Here is a 22851-nt window from a genome sequence, read left to right as displayed (position 1 = left end):
TCATAGGGGCCTCCATCAACTTGGTCACAAGCTTACCTATCAAGGGACAGGTTCCAGGCTCTGCAGGAACTCATCACCCGGTAGTCAACAGTTCATCTGTCCCAGTCAGGACTTCCTTATCTCTACTTGGCCACATGGCAGCCCACACATAGGTGGGCCACTTTCAGACATATGTAGGGCAGCTACGGTTTGGTGCAGGACTCTGTGACGGATGCCTCATTTGACACGACTGTCCTCCATTCAACCATCCCATCCAAGGTACCTCTTGTTAATCACCATCAGTGGAATACAATAGGGACCATCACTCTAAGAAGAGGAGGTTACTTACCTGTAACTGGAAGTTCTTCGAGATGTGTGGTCCCTATCTGTATTCCGCTTCCCACCCTCCTTCCCCTCTGCTGTGGATCTGTTTGATTTGCAGTGGAGAAGGAACTGGAGAAGCAGTCAGTCTTCCCCACCCTTCATCACCTCGGACGAAACCATGAGGCGAAGAGTGCATGCGCAGACCAACGGATGCTACTACTTCCAAATTGTCCAGCTTCGGATGCATGGCGCACATGAGTAAAATCTCAGTGGAATACAGATAGGGTCAACACATCTCGAAGAACCTCCAGTTACAGATAAGTAACCTCCTCATATTTATCTATTCTGTGCTGCATGGTTTTCTTTCTTTCAGTGTGTTCTGAGCTGTTGTATAATCCCCACTCTTTCTTTCTGCTTTTATATATTCTTATTAAAGGATGAAGTATTAATTCTTCAAACTCTAAAATAAATGAGTTTTTAGTGTTACTAACTCCATAGGTTGTTTTGCCTCATCATGTGTTAGAGAATATCCCTGAAATTTTGCTTTGAACTCCAGATTAAGCATTTGCATGAATTTTATTAATCAGTTGGAATAATTCTTAGCGGGTTTTTTTGTCTTTTATCTGTAAATGCAGGCAAAGTAAAGAGTAATGTAACAGCTGATTAACACCTGATGTTCTGAAAGGATTAAATGTTTCCCTTTATTTCACTGGGGTGAGAGTCTAGAAACATAGTATCTCATTATCCCGTCTTTTAGAAGGGGAGCAGACAGGTCTTTTCTACCTTTGTGCAGGTGGAAAGGGAAATAGAATAGCAGCAACTGAGGTAAGCTCTCTACTGTATTTCTGCTTTCTGGTCCATTCCCACTATGTGGAGGGTGCCAGCAGCTTTTAGGCCTGAAGGAGAACTGTACTGAAGAGAGAGATTTAGTGATTTTTGGAGGTTCCTGCCCCTCCTCCTTTTGAGTTTATAACTCTTCATGTTATACACCTTTCCCCAACTTAAACCACAATGCTAATACTGGAAGAAAAGGTCTTAGGTCTGTATGCATCACAGTGAACGTTACATCAGCGTTAACCAAGCAATGTTATTGATAATATTGCCAAGAAATAGAAATGAAGGCAAACAGGCAGCAGTGATATAGTGGACTAAAGGTTGGGAGACTTCGGTCCTTCTCCCAGCTTGGCTATTGACTTGCTGTGAGACCTTGGGAAGTCACTTAACTTCTGTTTCAACTTCCCCATCAGAAAAATGAAGCTAAATAAGACTTACCCACTTTTGTAAAATGCTTTGAGATCTATGGATGAAAAGAGCTATGTAAGACCCTGAGGTTAGGATGGTGTGTTCTGTAATTGATATGTTAGCAGCTGTATTCAACTTCTATTGAGAGGCCAGAATACTTCCACCTAGGTCTGGCTTGATATGGGCTATCTTTCCCTTCTTCACTTTTCACATAATCTAGGAAATCACTTTTTTTCCTATTTAAAGGGCCATCTTCTCCTGCTTAAATATGGAGGATGTTCTTAGGTATTCCCCAGCCATTAGCATTCCATTCCAACTACCAACAACTCTAATTTACAGGAAGACAAGATAATCTTCCCTGTAAACTCCTTGCCTGGAATCTGTTGCCTTTTATATGTAAAAGTTGGCCCCATGTACACCTAAAGCCAAGACAAACCAAAATGCAATGTGAATAAGCACAACATGCCCAGAAATCCTAATACTACAATCCCACCCATTTTTTGCCTACCACCTTTCCAGAGTAACAACTCCTCCCCCTCCTTCCCAGTGCCTCCTGCACGTCACAGAAGAGGTGTTCAGCTGCGTGCAGGAGGCGCTGGGAGGGAGGGAGAGGAGCGGGGATTGGTGTTCCCCAGGTAGGGGGCAGAAAGAGGCAGGGAAGAGGTGAGGTGAGGTGGGGTGGGCGTGGGGCCTCGGGCTGAGAGGGTGGCTGGGGGGGGGTCTGTGAAAATTTTTAAATCAAAATGGGGTTCCAGTTTCCTAAAGTTGGAGAACTGCTGCACTAGATAATACTTAGTCCTGTCTCAGTGCAGGGGACTGGACTAGATGACTTACCAAGATCCCTTCCAGTTCTATATTTCTATGATTCTATTCTATCATTAAATTTCACAATACTAGCTCATCTTAAAAAAAATCCATAAGAACATTCTTTCTTTAAAATAAAAGTTCAGATTTAAATTAATTTCCTCCTGCTCCAGTGGAATTGACAGATTTCTCAACCATCAGCATTAGCCATCTCCTTTCAGTCACCCTTTGCTGACCATCTCAGTGCTCTTAGTTCTGTTTCAGATATGTGGGCTCTCACTGCCATAAAGGTTTTTGTTTTGTTCCTACTCGGCCATTATAGTCCTCCATAATAGCAGTGAGAACTGCTGCACAGCATGCTACTCCAACTATAGGATGCACATTCTTGCAGATTTTACCAAAGTTTCAGGTAATAATGAGTAGCTTTTTTTGTTGTTGTTGTTTTGTTTTCTTGCTAGGTTGCCACTTGCATTTTTTCCTTTCCCCACCTTTCCCTTTTGCAAATTATGTGCTCATGCTAGCATTGGTTTGATTCAGAAAAGTCATCGTCAGGGACCCTTAGGATGTGTACAGAGGCTGCTTGGGAGCACGCAGATTAGCATGTTACACTGTAACTGTGTTAGAACCCTCTTCAAAATTTCATGAAAATCTGACACATGCACAAGTATAAGGAAGGGCTGAATAGAGTCCAGTTGTCAAAACAATATTGAGCCAATAAGCATGTCATGGGTGGAGCTACTGCAGTGTGGGTTACACAAATAATTCTGAATGAAGATCTTTTTTATGTTGGGCCTGAATGAACCAGGTTGCACTGTTTTGTAATATGTTTGTAAACAGCTTTATTTTCTTAGTATATGCAGACAAATCTAGTATTTTTTTCTTGATGAAGTATTTTATTAAAAGGATTGATCGGGAGGGAGTTCTTATGAATTTTTCATGAGCTGGTATGTTCAGCTGAATGAATTCAGTGAGTGTCAGTGTATAGCTTGCAGACAAGCCACATCCACAAGGAGGCTACTGACACAGAAAGCACTTTGGCGCATTTTCAGAGGGAAAGCTGGGCTGATAAAGCTCTGTCTGATAAAGCATTGACTTATTCTTCGATTTAGGCTGCTGCTGTTTTAGGTAGCTTTTCCATTCGGGACTCAGCCTTGTGAATGACAGGGCTAGGCTTTGCCAATCTATCAGCATTTGAATCTGAAGCAATGTCTCTGTGATGTGTTTTTTGATATGTTTTTTGAATGGTGAAAGCTAACACAACATCCAAGCTATGACAGCAAAAGATTCTTCTAGGGAACTTGCTGCTCCAGAGTCAGATATCTACATAAAGACTTTCAAAGAACAAATGCATTTAGAACTTGAGCTTCCCAAACTGCCAGGGAACAGACCCACGTCTCCAAAAATTTCACCTCGCAGCTCTCCAAGGAACTCTCCATGCTTTTTCAGAAAGTTGCTGGTGAATAAAAGCATCCGTCAACGCCGTCGCTTTACAGTGGCGCATACATGGTAAGATCTGTTTGATATCTATTTGTCTTTACAAGCCAGTGCGTGTGTGGCTATGTTTTTAACGCTGAAAAATAAGCTGAGATCCATTCATAATACTTGCTGCAAGTGTGAAATGAACAGAACAGAGGGCAGCTGAAATACGCACAATGCAGTGCCTGTACAATTGTCATTCAGCTTCTGTTCTCCAGAATACGTACAGCCTATAATGCATGCATCTGTAGTTAATCTTCATTGAATAAAACAGGCACCCAGGAACTTTCATAGACATATTGTAGGCAAAGCATGTGGATTTCTTTCAGAGGAATCTTTGAAATGCTTTTTCTTTCTATATCAACTCTGATTGCAGGTAACAGTAGAACATAGACTGGGTCGTTTTTGCTATGCTACTGTCAGGCTTAAATGCTGGTAAAGGCTACAACTTTACTGAGTGGCTTTTGACTATTTTTGTTTGGTAAAAATGTTGTGCCTTCTTTCAGCCTCCTTTTAAAAGAAGGTTGTAGCTAAGATTCATGTTTTAAATTGACCATTTTTGGGCAGTCAGCAATTTGCATGCTGTCACATTGTGTTACATATTGAGCTGAAGCTTATTACCACTTGGTGAAAATATAAAGGGAATTGCTGTATTAAGCCAGGTAAATGAAGTCATAAAGGATTAATAAAAAAAAAGTGGCTTATATTTCGAGTGGTTAATATTTTCTCTCCTAAATTCATTGTGTGTGGTTTATGGATACAAAACTTTTTTTACATAAACCTACTGTAGTCGACTACTAGAGCCAAATCTCCAAACTTTTAATAACATGCATGTTTGTATAACACACTCACACACAGCCACATTCATTAACTTCCCTTTCTGTGAACTGAATCAGAGAAGGAAAGAGAGAACGAGGGAACCCCATATATATTTGTAAGGACCAGACATTTTAATATACCAAAAAAATAATTTACCTTTTGTATGTTTCTCCTTTCATAATGTAGAATGTTGTTCTTAAAATGGTGTGTTTTGAGTTGTGTTGGAAAAAGGTCAAAGCTGCATTTAAGCAAGAACTTTCTGAAATGAAGCACTAAACCTCCTTTACCTTAGATATTTGTTTATGGCAAATTAGCAGCTGTAACAGTCGTTCTGGCTCTAGATCTGTGAGAAACTTTTAAGAAAAAACACTGATCATACATACAGGAATACGAGAATACCGAATTTATTATGTAATTTTTTTATGAACTTGTAACATAGCCTTTTATTCTAATTCATAGTTCGGGAATGGTGCATCTCTTTTTATAAAGAATATTATGGCACCCAAAGTGGTATAATAACTTTTTAGTATGGCCTTGAGCTTCATTTAGCCCTTTAATTGGTTACTAGCCAGTAGTGTCTAGGTCTGTATACATGAATTCCCTTGAATGTCTGTTATATCTTCTCATCAGGGGAACAATGGGATGTTAATTTCTCAATACATGCTGGTGTGGGGTGGGGTGGAGGGGGAGAACATATACTGTGAAGAGTGGTACTTCTGTGGGTGTTTTGGGGGTGTAATCAGATTAAGCTCATGGTTAGACATATGTAAGGTTTAATTAAACCTGGCATATTTAATCATAATATATTTTTAAAATATGGACAGATGGAAATTAAGTGTCTTCATTTGTCCGTATGTGTTGGGGTTTTTCTTATTCCAGATATTTTTTTAAAAAGTAACCATACTTGTTGAATTTTGTGAGGTTTTTACAATGTAATGGTGATGAACATATAATATAAATTTTTCCCCTCATATACTAAGTTTAATATTAGAAATACAAGAAAACCATCTATCCCAAGAATGTAATGTATTGTAGGTTTTGAACACATATGTATGTATAACACCCCCCCCACACCCCTAGCAAACAGTATGTACTCTCAATTTTATTGAGCAGATTACAAAATGAAAGGAAACAACTGAAATTAAAGTGAACTATTGAATTTTTAGATAACTTTTTTCTGAAATTATATTGGAATTTTTATGCAATTGTGTTACATATACTTGCCAAATAGGGTACTTTTGGTTTGTATATCTTGTTTGCTTTCTTTGTTTAGAATAAATTTCTTCCGCTTCCTCTCTTCCCTCCCTCCCCCCTCGAAGATCCGGAAGATCAGTATACAGGGAAGGTCAATGTATACAGCATTAAATATCTTGTAACCTATATCTTTCATAGTAGAAGGTCTAAAAATAATTTTATTCTCTACGTACCTGATTCTGCCATCCTTATTCACACTGAGCAGTATTGTTGATGTCAGTGGCACTACTGTTGGAGTAAAGCCCTTTTCAGCGTGTGAGGGTGGCAGAATTGGGCCCTCCTTGTACAAAAAAATACAAAAGATACTCTCTCTAGCACACACTGCTGTTTCTAGCAGAGTTTTATTTAAATATTTGTCCTCAAGACTTTTTAAATAGTTCTTTAATAATATTTATATGACCTGGGTCACTTCCCCTATCTCTTACTGCATAATTCCCAGCTGTGCTGTGTGATGAGCCTTACCTTTTGAATGAACGGAAGTGAACTGATTTTTCTAACGTGTTTTTGCAATTTTCTCCCTCATTTTGGCTAATATTTTTATTTCTTTCTGTTTACTTTACATTTTAATGTCATAGAGTACAGGGGCCATATTATCTGAAAGCACAGTGGAGCTTTAGATATTTTTGAGACGTCCATCTTTCTTTTAGATCAAATATGTACTAAATGAAGAAAATACAGTGTGAGAGATAAATAAAGTGTATTGAGAAATGTATACTTTAATTTTTTCTGTCAGACGGAGGATCCTTCCAGAGGTGAATATACCATAACTGAAATGAAAATATTTCTTTATATTTTAAAAACTATATCCTATGGTAAATTATAAATCATATGCTGTCCTTAATTTTTGAAAATACAGCCTGTTTTGATTTACAAAATAATTTCCAGTTCTGGAATTAACAAGTTAATTAGTATGGTACGATAAAGTGATAGCATTTGAATTTGTTCCAAGCCTAGTGAACAACTACTGATCTTTCTAATTACCTGAAGTTGTACAACCTACTGTAGGCATATCAAAGCTTGCGGCATATGTCACATGTTGCCTTGCTAAATGAGCACTATCTACACTGGTGAAACCAAATAGTAAAGACTTGTCTAGTTGCAACCCACTAGAATTGAAATGTTGTTTTTAAAAGCTCAACTCTGATGGACTGATTATGGCTGAGGATAACCGACAGTTCTCATAAAATTGTTTCTGTAATCAACTAAAAAGCCTCAAGTAGTTATAGGCTGCCCACTAGTTATAGGTTGACTTTCAGGTGTTTTTTTAAACGTTTTGTGTTTTTTTTTTTTTTAAGGTCTGACTCATGATGTCTGAACCTTTTGAGGTTGGCAATACTGTTATCCTACCAAAACTTCTCTGAGGTAGGGCAGTACTGCTATCTCCATTTTAGAGAAGGGGAACTGAGGCACTGGGAAGCTACATGGGTTGCCCATGGTCACACAGGAAGTCTATAACAAAGTGGGGAATTGAGCCCAGGTCTCCTGAGTCCCAGGCCAGTCCCCTAATCATTGGACCATCCCTTCTTCCAACCTATTGTATCCCTTTAAGTGCAAGAGAGCTCCACCTAAAACCACAGGAAATGGTACTTATTCTATAATCAGGTGCCTCAAAATATTTTGCTGGTGTGTCTCTTTGTGATGCAGCAAAAAGAGGGCAAGAAGAAAGCAAGATCAATTTTCATTTTGATTTCTGTTGCATGGACAGTGGCCATGTTAGAACCCATGACCACTCATGAAGATAGTCATTGCTTTTGTTGGAGGAGCCTCATTAAGGGGCAAGCTATCTGCACTTGTATAAAACTATTTTTTTTAAAAAAAATCCCCTCTTTGAGGAGGTTGTAGTTAAAACAACATTGGTCCGGTCTACACTACAGACCTATATCAATGTAACTATGTTGCTCAGGGGTATGAAAAATCCACACCCTTAAGCGGCAGAGTTATACCGACTTAACCCCTGTGTAGACAGAACTGTGGTGGTGGGAGGGCTTCATCAACATAGCTACTGCCTCCTGGGGAGGTGGATTAACTCTTCTGATGGGAAAGCTCTCTCCTGTCGGCATGGGGCGTCTTCATTAAAGAGCTACAGCGATGCAGCTGCAGCGGTGCGATTGCAGCATGTTAAGTGTAGCTGTGCCCATTATAAAAACAACTTGGTTGCTGATACCTTACCCCTAAGAAGTAGAGTATGCTGGGGATGCAAATTTCCCCCTCCATCAGCCTCTCCTTCCTGATACCATGGCATGGGTGCCCTCAATCCCCACAAAGCTTCAGTGGAGAAGCTTTCATGGGATTCCAGGAAGTGGTGGATGATGCTAGAGGGAGAAGTTGCCTCAGTTTCGAAGCTTCTGGAGTAGGGAATATCTGCCATTATATTGACCCCTCCCTTTGCCGAGGAGAAAAGTGGGACCTATGACTTCTGTTCTTGAGACGATACTGGACTAGTATCTCAGCATAACTTCTCTCCCTGAAGCTCCAATACATTATGGCTTTAGCCTGTTGTTTCAAGCTTGCTATACAACAGTAGTAGAATATTGCCTCAGTTCTTTTAACTGCTGAACGCCAAACTTGTTTGTTAGCTCCATGTAATCTGGTCCATATACCTGCTTGCATTCTTCAGGGAGCAGCTGGCTGCTTCTTAGGCTTTTTTCGATCAAACTGGAGCGAGTGAGGAAACTGCTGTTGCTTCCTCATTCGACTTTTCGCATTTCTCCTCTGAACTTTGGCTGACATGCAGGCATACTGCAGTGTTAAAGTCTCTATTGAGACAGGAAAAACAGAGTGAGGGGGTGGAAAGATAATATTGTGTCAAAATTAAGAGGAGGAGGGTATCTGGCATACTATATATTCTTCATTCATGCCCCATAAATTCTAAGGCCAGAAGGGACCACTGTGATCATCTAGTCTAACCTCCTGTATAACAACATAACATAACAAGCCTTCCTTGAATTAATTCCTGTTTGAACTGGAGCATATCTTTTAGAAAAACATTCAGCCTTGACTTAAAAATTGCCGGGGATGGAGAATCCACCATAATCCCTGATAAATTGTTCCTGTGGTTAATTACCATAACTGTTAATGTGCACCTTATTTCCAGCCTGAATTTGTCTAGCTTCAAATTCCAGCCATTGGATCATGTTACACCTTTCTCTGCAAGATTTAAGAGCCCGTTATCAGACTTTTGTTCCAGGTAGTTACAGATTGTGATCAAGTCACCCATGAACCTTCTCTTGGATAAGATAACTAGATTGAGATCCTCGAGTTTTTCATAAGGCTTGTTTTCCAATCCTTTAACCATTCTCGTGGATCTTCTGTGTACCCATTCCATTTGATCAACATCCTTCCTGAACTGAGGGCATCATACGATATCCCAGCAGTGGTCACGCAAGTGACAAATACAGAAGTAACATAACTGTTCCCTGTTTATCCATCTAAGGATCATATCGGTCCTTTTGGTGTCACACTGGAAGCTCCTGTTTAGCTGATTACCCACCATGACCTCCAAGTCCTTTTCAGAGTCACTGCTTCACAGAATAGAATCCTCCATTCTGTAAATGTGGCCTGCATTCTTTGTTCCTTGATGTATGAGTTCACATTTCACCACTGAAACACACGTTGTTTCCTTGTGCCCAGCTTACCAAGTTACGCAGATCACTGTGTATCAGAGACTTGTCTGCTTCATTATTCATCAGTCCCACAGTATTTATATCATCTGCAAATTTTATCAGGGATGATTTTATGTTTTTCTCCAGGTCACTGATGAAAATATTCAAGTGCAGGGTAAAGAACTGATCCCTGAGGGACTCTACTAGAAACACACTTTCAATGAAGATTCCCTATGCATAGTTACATTTTGAGAGTAGTCAGTGAGCCGTTTTTTAATCCATTTCATGTGTGCCATGTTAATTTTGTATCATTCTAGTTTTTTAATTGAAATGTCGTGCCATACCAAGTCAGTTGCCTTTCAGAAGTCTATATTCCCTCACACATCTATCAGGAAGAATTTCTGGAACAAAGACTACTTAAATAAATTGCAAGTCCCTAAGGGCATGAAGGTAGGAAGATGATTTCCCTCCCCCCTTCCTCTTCAGTAGCTCTGGTTTTAAGGGTCTATAAACAAGAAAAATTTAGCAGAAATGGGGATGGCAGTAAATCCCGAAACCCATTTTTTCCCTGTTTCTTAAGAATAAATTTCCTAAGAACCCTACCTATATCAATGGGGGGCCTGAAGGGAGAGATTTCCCCCTGTCCCCAGCCACTTAAAGCGGGTAAAACACCCTGTCACAATTGAAGCAGAATATTTGCAAGTGTAAACACTTTGCAAAGTATTCTACAGCTATTAAAGAGACGAAGTGCAGAGCATGGAGCTCTGGTGTTCATGATTTTGATGGGCATAAATATTTCTCTGAAGTACACAGAGGGATCTATTCTTGCAAAAAAACACAGGGATATAAGGATGTATTTTCCACTACTTAGGTATCTCCTCCTTCCCAAGCTAATGAAAGAGTGGAATTCACTTGAAAAAATCTAAATTTGAAAACTAAATTATTAATAGATGAGGATTGATAACAATACATGACACGTCTTAAAGGCCCTTTCATCTGAGGACCTCAATTTGGTTTTAAAAATTCATTAATTAAGCTTCAGCTCATCCCTGTGAGGCATGTATGGTGGGTGCATTTAAAACACTCCTTCCAGTCCTAGGGATATTAGTGGTTCTAGAGGCATTCCCCATTTTAAGTACAGAGAATATTGCTGGAATTTATATCTCTAAATCAGAACAAACCTTTTAAGTGTGCAATAAATATTACCACTTTTACAGAGTTGTAAATAGAGACACAAAGATTAAGTGATTTACTGTGGACGCATATTGACACAGTAGCTGAGCTGTTTTGAGAACCCCTGAGTTCTGACTTCCAGTCGTATATTTAACCATTTAGACAACATGAAAAATGGTTTCTTAAAGAAGTTTTTGATTTTATTTGAAAGGTATTACTGACTAAGCAGGGGCATGGGCAGGAATTTAAATTTGCCAACTTTTGGAGGGGCACGTTAAACACCCTTACTATAACGACCCCATGGGGATCCAAGCCATTTGGCCATTATAGCCATTATAGTAAAAGGTGGGGGGCAGCTCTGCTAGCTCCAAGGCTGTGGCAGGGACAGATTGATTCTCCAGCCCTGGGGCTCTGGTGGTGGCAGAAAGATTCTCCAGCCTGCGGCCGTGGCCAGCACTGACAGAGAGCGAGTTCCTCTGGCCCCATGGCCATGGTGGGGAGAGACTGCGAGCTCCTCCAGTGCTGGGGTCGGAGGAGCTCTGTGACCCTGCCGATTATTGGGAAGGGCCTGTGCCCCTGCTTGCGTGCATCCCTCCCCCATTGTGCACGCCTCTGTGACCGAGGAACAGTTGAAATTAAATAAAATGCTTACACTATGTCACCAACTATTGTGTATGCTGGCCACAGAATTATATATGGTGTCTCTCTCCAGTAAGTACAGTTTTTCTCATCCATTTGAGTTGCCAGTACAGACTGATAAAGTGCAGTGAATCTGTCATCATAATTTATGCAGTGTAGATTAGCTTTCAATGCAAATCTGTAATTGTCAGTTCTCTGCTCCCTTTTTTATACTTAATCTTTGTGAATTTTTTCATTTTCTGCGTGTCTGAGTCACAGCAATTAATGCTGTAAACCATTGTCTTTGATATACCTGTGTTTCTTTGAAGTATCTAGTGATACTGGATGTGAAGGATGTTATATGAAACTGAGTGGTTTTGTATTGTCTTGTCTGTAGAAACAGACGTAAATTTTTCCCTATTGGAGTACTCTGATAATTTGTGATATAGTTGCAGCTCATGAACCAATCCAGCACAATATAATTCTATAATTATTAGGTATGAGGGTATTGCAATAATCAAGAGGAGAGGGATTAAGGATGTGGATAGTGATTTCTGCAGAGGTGAATTGAGGCAGTGTCATGCACAGACAATGCTGCAGCAATGGTGATAGGCAGATTTGCAAACATGGGAGAATTGAAGGAGGAGGGGATTTCAGAGTCAGCTATAATAACACCAAGATTACAGTCAAACTGAAGTTCAGTGTGGAGGAGTACGTGAATGGTGTGTTGTTGGTTATGAAATGTGAATCAGTTCCTTGCACAGTTCAGTATGAGCCTGTTCCTGGTATGATATTATTTGAATAAGTGTTGGGAATCATTGTCTAGAGTGAAGACGCGGAGCCATAGTATGTATTACATGTTACAATACATTCCTTGCCCTTATATACTCCTTTCTGCCCTACAGAAAATACAGTGTTCTGTTAGTCAACAGACAATATTGCTTAAAGTGTGTGGGTTTCTGTATTGATATAATGTGAGAATATAGCCATTATTAAATAATTGGAGTCAATATTTGGTATGGAATTAGCTGTAGATAATTCTGCACTACAGGAATCATTGCCCATACATATAGTAAAGTCTGTATGGAGTCGGGTGTGGCAGGCAGTGAAAGTATCTTTGGGGAAAATATTGTCTTTTTATATCTGCCCACATTTAATTTGTTAATATGAAATATTTTTTTTATTTTGCAGCAAAAATATGTGTACATTGAATTTCCTCTTTCACTCATCTGATCAGATACAATTCCCTATCTCTTCCCAATGAAAGAAAAAGCATTTTTAACTTGCTCAAGCTGTTTTGATCTCTCAATATTAAAAATAGTTTATTGCTGTGGGGTGTAGGAGGTTTTAAATAATGATACATGAATATGCTGTGGGGGGAAACAGTGAATCTCTGTTACTTGGTTTATTATAGTAAAGGAATTAACCTCTTTCATGCTGAACAATGTACTAGCCTCTTATGGTAAGTGCACTTGTATACTGTGGTGTGACTTAGTTGAGACAATTAGGTGTTTCATGCCAGAAGCTGTACAATTGAGGAGGATTAATATAAAGAAGAGACTTGGCCATGAGGCTATAATTATTGGCTTTATGGAGAGCTGGAAACATAGCTAATGACTGGGAAAACAAGAGGGAAGTGCAAAGGAAGATAAGGCAGCTGTGATGGGCAAGTGCAGAGCCAAGTTTGGCATTCTATAGGGAGGGATGAGAGAGGAGAAAAAGAAGAGGGAGGGGATGGTGTGAAGGAGACATCTTGAGGGATAAGAGATGGACAGCAGGAGTCATATTTTGGTCTATGATTTGAATAAAGCAGGAGCTAGGAGAGGAGGTGGGGATTGAGAAGGAGACTGGAACAAGGAGAGCTTGTGCTACATAGAATCAAGCTGCCTACCTAGAGCAGTGGGTCCAGTGTCACAGTGTTCATCCTGCTGCTCTTTCTCTAAGCTAGTGAGTTCAAGCTTAACATGGATGGACATTCCTACTGCAGTAGCCTCTGTGGCAAATTTTTAATAATATGAAAGCAAAAGCTGTGCACAGCAGCTAATCGAGTTAACTGTGTGTGCAATTTTATCAGTTTGCCCTGAGTCCAGCTGTATTCATGTGGAAGAGTAGAGTTCTATATGGACATCTAGTACAGTAACTCCTCACTTAACATTGTAGTTATGTTCCTGAAAAACGCGACTCTAAGTGAAACAATGTTAAGCGAATCCAATTTCCCCATAAGAATGAATGTAAATAAGGGGGGGTTAAGTTCCAGGGAAATTTTTTTTTCCGTACAGTACTATAGTTGGGAGGTGCCCCCACCTTACCCCACACAGGCACAGCCCACTGGCACTGGAGACAATGAATCGGGCAAGGAGATTGAAGGTGCTGTAGGCTAGGAGAAACACGTTGTGCAGCAGCAGCGGCAGCTTTCCCTACTCTGCAAGCACCAGGGGCGGGGGGCTCAACCCTCAACCCGCCCAATCCACCCCTCCCCCAAACCTCCACCCTTAATCCACCTCTTCGTCCCCCACCCTTTACCCCGCACGCCGTGTCCTCGCTCCTCCCCCCCCGCCTCCTGCCCGTGGCAAAAATTGCGGCGTTCAGGAGGCAGGAGGGAGTGGGGAGGAGTGAGGACACGGCACACAGTCTCCCCCTTCCCTGTCTCCTAAACGACGCAAACCAGCTGATTGCCGCGGGAGGGGGAGGGAGGCGTGCAGCATCCTCGCTCCTCCTGTCTGCCCGTGGCAATCAGCTGGCTTGCGGCGTTCAGGGGGCAGGAGGGAGGGGGGAGGAGCTAGTACTCGGCGCACAGCCTCCCCCCTTCCTCCCCTGCGTCCTGCCTGCTGCAGTCATCTGGTTTGTGGAGTTCGGGAGACAGGGGAGGGAGGGGGAGCCTGCGCGCCGAGTCCTCGCTCCTCCCTCCTGAATGCTGCAAGCCAGCTAATCGCTGCAGGCAGGAGGCAGGGGGAGGAGGGGGAAGGCACTGGTTCACGGGGTCTGCAGGTGGGAGGCGCTGTGTGTGGGGGGGCATAGGGGAACTGATATGGGGACTACCAGCTGTGGACAAAGCAGGCAGCCAAACGACATTATAACAAAGCATTGCACAACTTTAAATGGAGCATGTTCTGTAATGAGTGGGGATGTAAGATCGAAACAACGTTAAGCGAGAGGACGTTAAGTGGGGGGTTACTGTATGTCCAGTGTGTGTCATTCAGTTCTCACTATGATATTAATTTCTTGTCATGCGATTGTATAACCTGTATGGCACATCATGATGTGGTTCTTGGGAAGGGATGTTTTTATTCTTATGGAAACATGTAGTGCATGTATGTTTGTATACATATATACATAATCTTTATTTTATTCCATCTCATATTTTGTCTTGGTTGTAAAACCAACTTGTGCAGTAACCTCTTAGGCCACAGTTTGATTTCTAACCTAGTCAGCAGACTAGATCTTGGAAGTGAGAAGTAGACACACTACATATTTCGAAATCATAGCTTCTGAGGGGGAAACATTTGTGGAAAAATCCATATCTCTGTGACGGGGATCCCCCCGGGGTGCAGTCTGGGACTGTGGGAGTGCTGTGCCCCCTGAACTTTCTTCAGCCTTGGCTGTCTCTCACAATGCCTTGCTAGTGACCAACAGCAAACCCCTCCAGGTGCTGCTATAGATGCCAACTTCCCCTCTTCCCAGTGGGTGCTCAACCCCGCCGCTGCACTGCCCTCACACCCCTCCTCCCACCCCCATTCCGCCCCTGCCCTGCCTCGCCTCTTCTCCGCCTCCTCCCCTGAGCATGCCACATCCCCACTCCTCTCCCTCCCTCCTGGAAAGTCCTAAGAGCCGCCAAACAACTGTTAGGTGGGGGGAGGGGCTGGAAGCGCTGGGAGGGAGGGGGAGAAGTGGTGATGCGGTGTGCTCGGGTGGGGGGAGAAGGAGGCGAGGAGGTGGGAGCTTGGCTATCAGTGGGTGCGGAAACCCGCTAATTTTTCCCTGTGGGTTCTCCAGCCCTAGAGCACCCATGGAGTTGGTGCCTATGGGTGCTGCTATCACTCAGCACAACAGCATGTGGAGCCCCACACCCGGCTGGATTGCATGAATGCTCCCAGAGCCACTCATGAAAGGCACACAGAGAAAGGCATCAGCTGAATCCCCCTCTACCCCCCAGCACTGTACCCCAGGAATATACTGTCTTGCACTGCTCAAGATGGGCAGTGCAAATTTATTAATTGGTTCACCACTTCAGCAGTGGAAAGTGGATATACACTAGCCTTTGACAAACCTGAAGAGATTTTCCCCACACTTCATACAAACTCACTGGTAAAGATAAACAATTAAACAAATGTATTGACTTTCAAAGGTAGATTTTAAGTGATATTAAGTGATAGGCAACAAGTCAGAGTTAGTTACCAAAAGAAACAAATATAAACATGCAGTCTAAACCTTTTTAGACTGGGCAACAACTAGATTCAGCAGTTTTTCTATAAAACCTAGAATACATACAAAGCATTTATGATCTTGACATCTAGACTCAAAGCAGTTTCTGTATGTACTTGGAATGCACTGTATGTGGCTGCTTTTAATACTTATACTCTGCCTTTATATTTTGGAAAGAGCCATTTTATGCACCCTGTGTAACACAGACAACTTCTTACACTGTTACTTCATTTCAAAAACATTGAATGAGCCATGCTGACATTGTAGTTATGGAGGCAATCATTATATAATGATGAGCAATTTCAGACTTTTCTTTAGTAAAAAATAATGCATAATTGCCTCTTTCACTTTGTTGGTTTTATTCTTACCAACATAAGTATAGGACCCAGGTCTTTGGTGAGCTCGGCACCTCCTGGAGCACATGGGCACCTTCGGCGGCCGCTGATGTCAGAGGTAATGGTGCTTGGCCTTCTTCAGGAAGCATTCATCCCTGATAGGCTCAAGTCCATATCTTCAGTCTTGCTCTACTTTCCTTAACACTGTATTCCAAGTCAGAGATTGTGTATAATTATTCATTTTATAACAGCACTGAAAGGTCCCAATCAGGATCAAGAATCCATTATGCTGTAGAAACACATAAGAATAGATGATCTTTGCTGCAAAGAGCTTACAATCTAAATGACAAGGTACATAAAAGGTAGAAAGAGAGATAACAGTCACTAAAATGACCAGGCTGCTGCTGGGAGTGAAGGGAGGGAAAGGGGTAAGAAGAGCTGGGCCAAACCACCAGTTGTCATCAGATAGAAAGTAATGCCCAGAATCCATGGTGTAAAAAGCAGTCTGACAGTTCTCTCTGTGTATCTCACTGGTAACTGATGCAACCACCACCACTACCAAAATGTCAGAATGCCTATAGAAATTTGTTCTTGGACAAAGGGTGGCTGGATCAAGCTGAACCCAAGCTAGACTGAGGTGTACTGGTCAGCAAGGGGAAACACGCTGAAGAATTGGCCAAGACATCAGCTATGATGCACCATTTAAAGTGGGATGGGGGGGCATAGATTTGCCTACTCCTGCCTGAGCATCCTCTTCCCTTCCTAGTTCCCCCCACATCAGCAGCCTGACTCCCTCCCCTGCTCCCCCAGACCATAAGCCCCCTACACCTACTACCTCTAAATTTTATAAGTGGCATGGTGACCTGTGTGTGGGGTTGCAGTACCACTCAAGTTTGGCTCAGCGGTCCCTCCATCATGACAGAGGGATGGCCATGCCAAATTTGAGTGTGTGGCATGGTGACTTGGCATATGGGGTTGCAGCTCCACTCAGATTCGGCCTAGCTGAAAAATAGTTGGGCCATGACCCAGGTGGCTCCCCCAGCTCCGCTGCCTATGGGCCAATACATTGTTTCCACCACCCACTGATGGTGTACTGCCCCGATTGTCAAAGTTATGTGAAGCCTTGGATGACCAGGTAGCATCACTTCCCAAAAATGAGTTTTTTCACCTCCAACTTACTAGGAAATTTGTCTTTTCTACCCAGATGAGGACTGAGGACATGGCCATGCGTTAGTCATATCTAGGATGGATTATTGTAACTCCTTGCATATGGACCTGAATGTGAAGACAATGCACAGGCTCCACCTGGTACAGAAGCCTTCTCCATGGCTTAGGCTGCTGTGAGAACATTAAGCCAGTCAACTTCTGCTGACAGTAAAAGGCTATGGTCCTAATTTTCAAAGCAATTCATGGAGCAAGCCCCTACATGAAAGACTAAATTTTGATCTGTGAATCGTGACTCCTCCAGGACAGTGCTGATTACAAAGCACATGAGAGCTGGGATTGAAGTATTTTTGGTCAAGGGGATCCATCTGTGGAACAATCTTCCAGATGAGATCAGGTGAATCCAGAGTCTGACTATCTTTATGAAATGTTGTAGAACCTCTTTCTTTGGGAAAGCCTATTCACCATAAGTGGATGAAACATGCTTTTTTATTTCCCCCCTCAAAACCACCCCTCCATTTACAAGCAGAGTTTTAACCCTAAAAATGGAGAGGTACCAGAGGCTCCGTGAAATCTGCCAGGAACTTTGTGACTGTTTTTATGTGGCTTTCGTTCAGATACTACAGTGATGGGCTGGAGTATAAAACCCTAAGACTGATGGAAATTTTTGGTGTCTAGGGGATATGAAGACCTTCAGGGTAGAAGGCTCTGGCTAAGCCCTCTCCTTATTGCTGGGGTGTCCCTGCTGCTCTCACATTCTTGCTCCAGTGCCTAGTGGTTCTACTTTGCTTCCACCAGCCCATGTGGAGCAGATTGTGTGCAGAACACCTATCTTTCCCTTCTAGTACTCGAAAAGGCACAGAGTGGACATCACTTTTCTGAATGGTTAGCATTTGTTATTCCAAGTCTAGATAACTAAAATGTAGTGGATTTTACTCATCTTGGCATATACCGTTCTGTAGTATTCCCTCTACCCAAAACATCCAATGGCACCACTATCAGAAGATATACTAACTGCAGCTGTCAGGGGAACAGAAACAGAAGCATTACCCACAAGCATGAGTAGACTGAGCTAACACAGTGCTTCATAGTGTGTGTGTGTGCGTGTGATAAAATCAAGCTGTTCTTATACACTACAGATGGAGGCAGCCTCTTTGTTACTGAATACCATGTTTGTTGTTTATCAGGTATTAAGATTTAAATAGTTTTCATAAATGGCTGAATAATTGGGAATCCCTGGGCCCATATTTCAAATTCATACTCAAGTACATGATCTACCAAGACCTTCCTACACACTGATATGTGGGTGATTATTCAAAGAGATTTCCAGCTCATAAGCCTTACTGTATCCCATCACAAAATAGATATACTGCGGGGTGGGAAGTCTGCCTTTATATATACAGAAAACAGGATCACATAGGCTGTTAAAGGAAATAATAAAGCTGTATTTTCATAGTATGCAGGCACTCGTATATGTTTTTTAGCTATTCATTTCTACAGTGTCTACGTTCTATTGGCCTAAATTTTCAGAAGTGCTAGTGTCATGGCTACAGGGCTAGCCTATCCTCCTCCTTATCTCTGAGTACATCCCTCCAGCGTCAGGTGTGTGTTGGGTAAAAGCATAGCTGGGTGCATCACATTGGATGAGGCTAAGGTTACCAGACACTGATGTCCAGCCTGGATCTTTTTCCTGTCTGCCTTTACTGGGACAAAATGCTTTGTGGATATCCCCTCTGCATCTGTAATCACCACTTTTATCTGCGGCCCTGGTGGGGCAGTGTCTTGATGCCCCTCTGGCTGGACTGCCAGTATAGCCTGCTGTGGTGCATTGCCAGCCTCTTGCTCCATGGACCCTGGACAGTTTGACCACTTGTGCCCGGTCCCCTTAAAACACCTCTGTTCATTGGATTCTCTTGTTCCAATGGTTAACTACTCTCATTAAAAATGTACACCTTATTTCCAGTCTGAATTTGTCTAGCTTCAACTTCCAGCCACTGGATCATGTTATACCTTTTTTTGCTACATTGAAGAGCCCATTATTAAATATTTGTTCCCCGTGTAGCTATTTATAGACTGCAATCAAGTTACCCCTTAACTTTCTCTTTGTTAAGCTAAGTAGCTTGAAATGTTTGACCCACTGAAGGTGCTGAATGCTGCTGAATGGTAGGCAGTAATATGTCATTTCTTTTTGCTTTAAAAGACAAAAATAACCAGTGATGAACAATGTCTTTCCAAAAAGGAAGCCACTCAATATATATTTACAAGACAGAGATAACACACATTTGCGTGTAAATAAGAATACTTTGAAAATCAGAGATATTGTATAAATACATATAATCTTACTGTTTGACATGAGAGTGAGGAAGTAGCAAGAAGGAAAGGACAAGATGGTAAGTGAATGATTATTTAAAAGTGGAATAATTGAATGTGCTACACCAGAGTACTAAACCACCCCACCACCTACTGTGAACAGTTTGATACCTCAAAATGTGTTCTCTCCCCGATAACTTCGTACAAATAGACCTTCCCAAAATCTTTAGGAAGACCCTAGTCCTGCCCCACATGCAAAGTATAAAACAAAACTTGCATTACACTGATAATCCATGAAAACTGCCCTCATAAGGAGAGGCAGTTTAGGTCTAAGTGCCATGTTATCGCAGTATTACCTTGTATCCAAGAAAGTAACCCATTGTACTTTTCTGTACCTTCAGAATAAACTGAGGTTACAGTATGCTGGATGTGGCACTATGTAGCTATTATCATTTGACTTATAATTTGATTCAGTTTTTACTTTGTAATGAAAGAAATGTTATCAGTGCATTTTCACTAAATCAGTTACTGAAATGTGTTAAATAAGGTGTATTTTTATTTTCCATCTTTCAGTAAAGTACATATAAATCTAGTCTGATGGTGTCTAGAAACTACTGAAAAGTTTCTATGAGGATGATGGGGGATTTTGGTTATAAGATGATTCTATTTTTACTTTGATGAAACTCTGCCGTCATTACTCAAACTGGAAAGCAAGGACTGAATTAAAAAAAGGTGTAAGAATTTCAGTATTTTGCCCTCCAGAACAGAACTATCGACAGTAGTATGTTTTATTACTATTTAAGTGTATTTGTATTGTTTAGGCTTCACATAATATTAATTATTAACAATATTCCACAATGTCTGTGTAAGAATCATTTGTAGTACTTTGACTCAAAAAGGCCTCCAGGTGAGTTTGTGAAATGGATTTGTATTTTATGGTTGGATAAGATAATTTAGAATGTATTCAAAGGGTTTACATTAATTCATGTTAAGACACAAAGTGCATCTTGGAAACATGATGAATTAAGGTCCTGACTCTATTTATCTCAGTAGTAACAGATGTGAGAATAATCACAAATGGGGAATATGAAGTATGTAATTAAAAAAAAAAATCTGGGTTAGCACACTCTTTATCAGAATACTCCTAATCTAGCAATGCAGTTTTTCCATTAAATTGCATAAACTAACATCCTCCCACTAAATAGTCCAAAATATTATATTTTTATTATATTATAAAAGATATATGTTTAATTCTCCAGTATTCCAGTCTGGATTACTGAATGGTGTAAAAAAAAAAATAAAGTCTTTATCGCATTGGTTTCTTAGTCCTTGGATTAGTATCTGCTTTAAAATTAACCAGAATGGCAGCTATGTATACATATAATCCCAAACCACTAATATTAGTAAATGTGAATTATCTGGCACGGTGATCCATTGTTCATATGGGAAATAATGGTTCTTGCTGCAATTTCACTTCTAAACATGGCCCACGTTCCCATGCTAATAATACATACACTGAGATTTGACTTCTTATCTGTAAGTGGAGATTAATAACACACACACCTCCTTTTCTTCAACTGAAGAAACCTTGTCTCCAAGCTGCCTGACTGCCTTTCTGAGAACGGCACCTGGCTGAAGCTGTATTCAGAGGTGCCGACTTTTTAAAGTGCTGGGGGATTGTTGACCCCTGGCTCTGCTCCCACTCCACCCCTGCTCCACCTCCTCCCCTCCTCTTCCTGCCCAGTTCCGCCCCCTCTCCTGAGTGTGCTGTATCCTCACTCCTCACCCTTCCACCAGAGCCTCCCGCATGCTACAAAACAGCTGATTGCGGCAGGCTGGAGGCATGGGGAGGGTGGGGAAGGCGCTGATCCTCAGGCTGCCAGCAGGCAGGAGGCACTGGGAGTGGGGGGAAGCTGATGGGCTGATGGTGGGTACTTAGCACCCACAATTTTTCCCCATGGGTGCTCCAGCGCCTATGGCTGAAGTCACATAAGACCAAAGTATTGCTAATGTGAAGTGGGAAATACCTTGATGAACTCTTTTCCTTGATATCGGTCTCTCTTTTGTCAAAGTCCTCATGTTGTCATATAGGGCCTCTTAGTCTCTGTACTGTATTTGTACACCAGTAGCTACAGCAACAACAGCAAAAAAATCTGCAATTGGCCAGAAGATTGCATCCATTCACTCCTGTTGAATGCAGACCTTGTCACAGTAGTACAGAACTCAATGAAGAATTAAAAAAGGATAATATAAAGAATGCCAATCACCATGGGCTTTTTGAAAACAGATTCTGGCAGACTAACTTGCTGTATGGTTTTGATGAGATTTGGTTTGGTTGATAAAGTTTGGTTAACAAGTTTGGCTGATAAAGGTAATAGTGTTGATGTAGTATACTTTCCCTTCATTAAAGCATTTGACTTAATTCCACAGAACATTCTGAAGAAACTAGAACATTACCAGACACACGTTAAATGGATTATAAACTGGTCAACTGACTGGTCTGAAAATGTATTTGTAAACAGAATCATCAGCAAGCAAATGGGTTAGTAGTGGGGGTCCTACAGGGGTCAGTTCTTGGGCCTACATGGCTATTTAAAATCATCACTGATAGGGTTTGCAGGTGACACAGAATGATCTGCATCTCTTGGTAACCTGGTTGAAAGCAAACAACATGTGTTTTAATATGGCCAAAGCTAAATCAGATCAAAATGTTGTGGAGAGGACGGGGAACCCTTTTCTGGGAAGCAGTGATTCTGAAAGACTTGGGTCACGGTGGATAATTAGCTGACCATGAGCTCCTAGTGTGACGCTATGCCAAGGGCTGGTGTGATCCTTGTATGCATAACCGGGAGAATATCAAATAGAAGTAAATAAGTTATATTACCTCTGTACTTGGCACTGTTGTGACCACTACTGGAATATTGTGTCCAGTTCTGCTGTCCTTTAATTCAAGAAAGATTCTGATAAATTGGAGAGGGTTCAGAGAAGAGCCATGAGAGTGATTAAAGGATTAGAAAATGTGCCTTATAGTCATAGGCTCAAGGAGCTCAGTGTACATAGCGTAACAAAAAGAAGGCGACTTGATCGAAAGTCTATAAGTATCTACACAGGGAATAAAAGTTTGATAATGGGCTCTTCAGTCTAGCAGATAAAAGTATAAATAGAACAATGCCTGGAAGTTGAAACTAGACAAATTCAGGCTGCAAATAAGATGCACATTTTCAACAGTTAAGGAAATTAATCACAGGGACAACTTACCAAAGGTTGTGGTGGATTCTCCATCACTGGCAATTGTTAAATCAACAATATATTTTTTTCAAAGATATGCT

General features: G+C 41.5%; 1 protein-coding gene across 3 annotated transcripts in view; it reads left to right on the top strand.

Moving 5' to 3' along the window:
* PDE4B (phosphodiesterase 4B) overlaps positions 1-22851 on the top strand; it is a 404634-nt gene that overhangs the window by 96517 nt on the left and 285266 nt on the right. Inside the window, exon 1 of one of the 3 annotated variants that reach the window (XM_048861444.2) lies at positions 3170-3855. The exons of the other annotated variants lie outside the window; for them this stretch is intronic. Coding sequence (XP_048717401.2) covers positions 3620-3855 — 236 coding nt within the window. The 5' untranslated portion in view covers positions 3170-3619. Of the gene's footprint in view, positions 1-3169; positions 3856-22851 lie in introns of those variants that run through there. 3 annotated transcript variants of the gene reach the window in all.

This window comes from Caretta caretta, chromosome 8 (assembly GCF_965140235.1).
Source record: "Caretta caretta isolate rCarCar2 chromosome 8, rCarCar1.hap1, whole genome shotgun sequence".
In the NCBI taxonomy this organism is placed as follows: domain Eukaryota; kingdom Metazoa; phylum Chordata; order Testudines; family Cheloniidae; genus Caretta; species Caretta caretta.
This window is presented reverse-complemented; position numbering and strand designations above follow the sequence as displayed.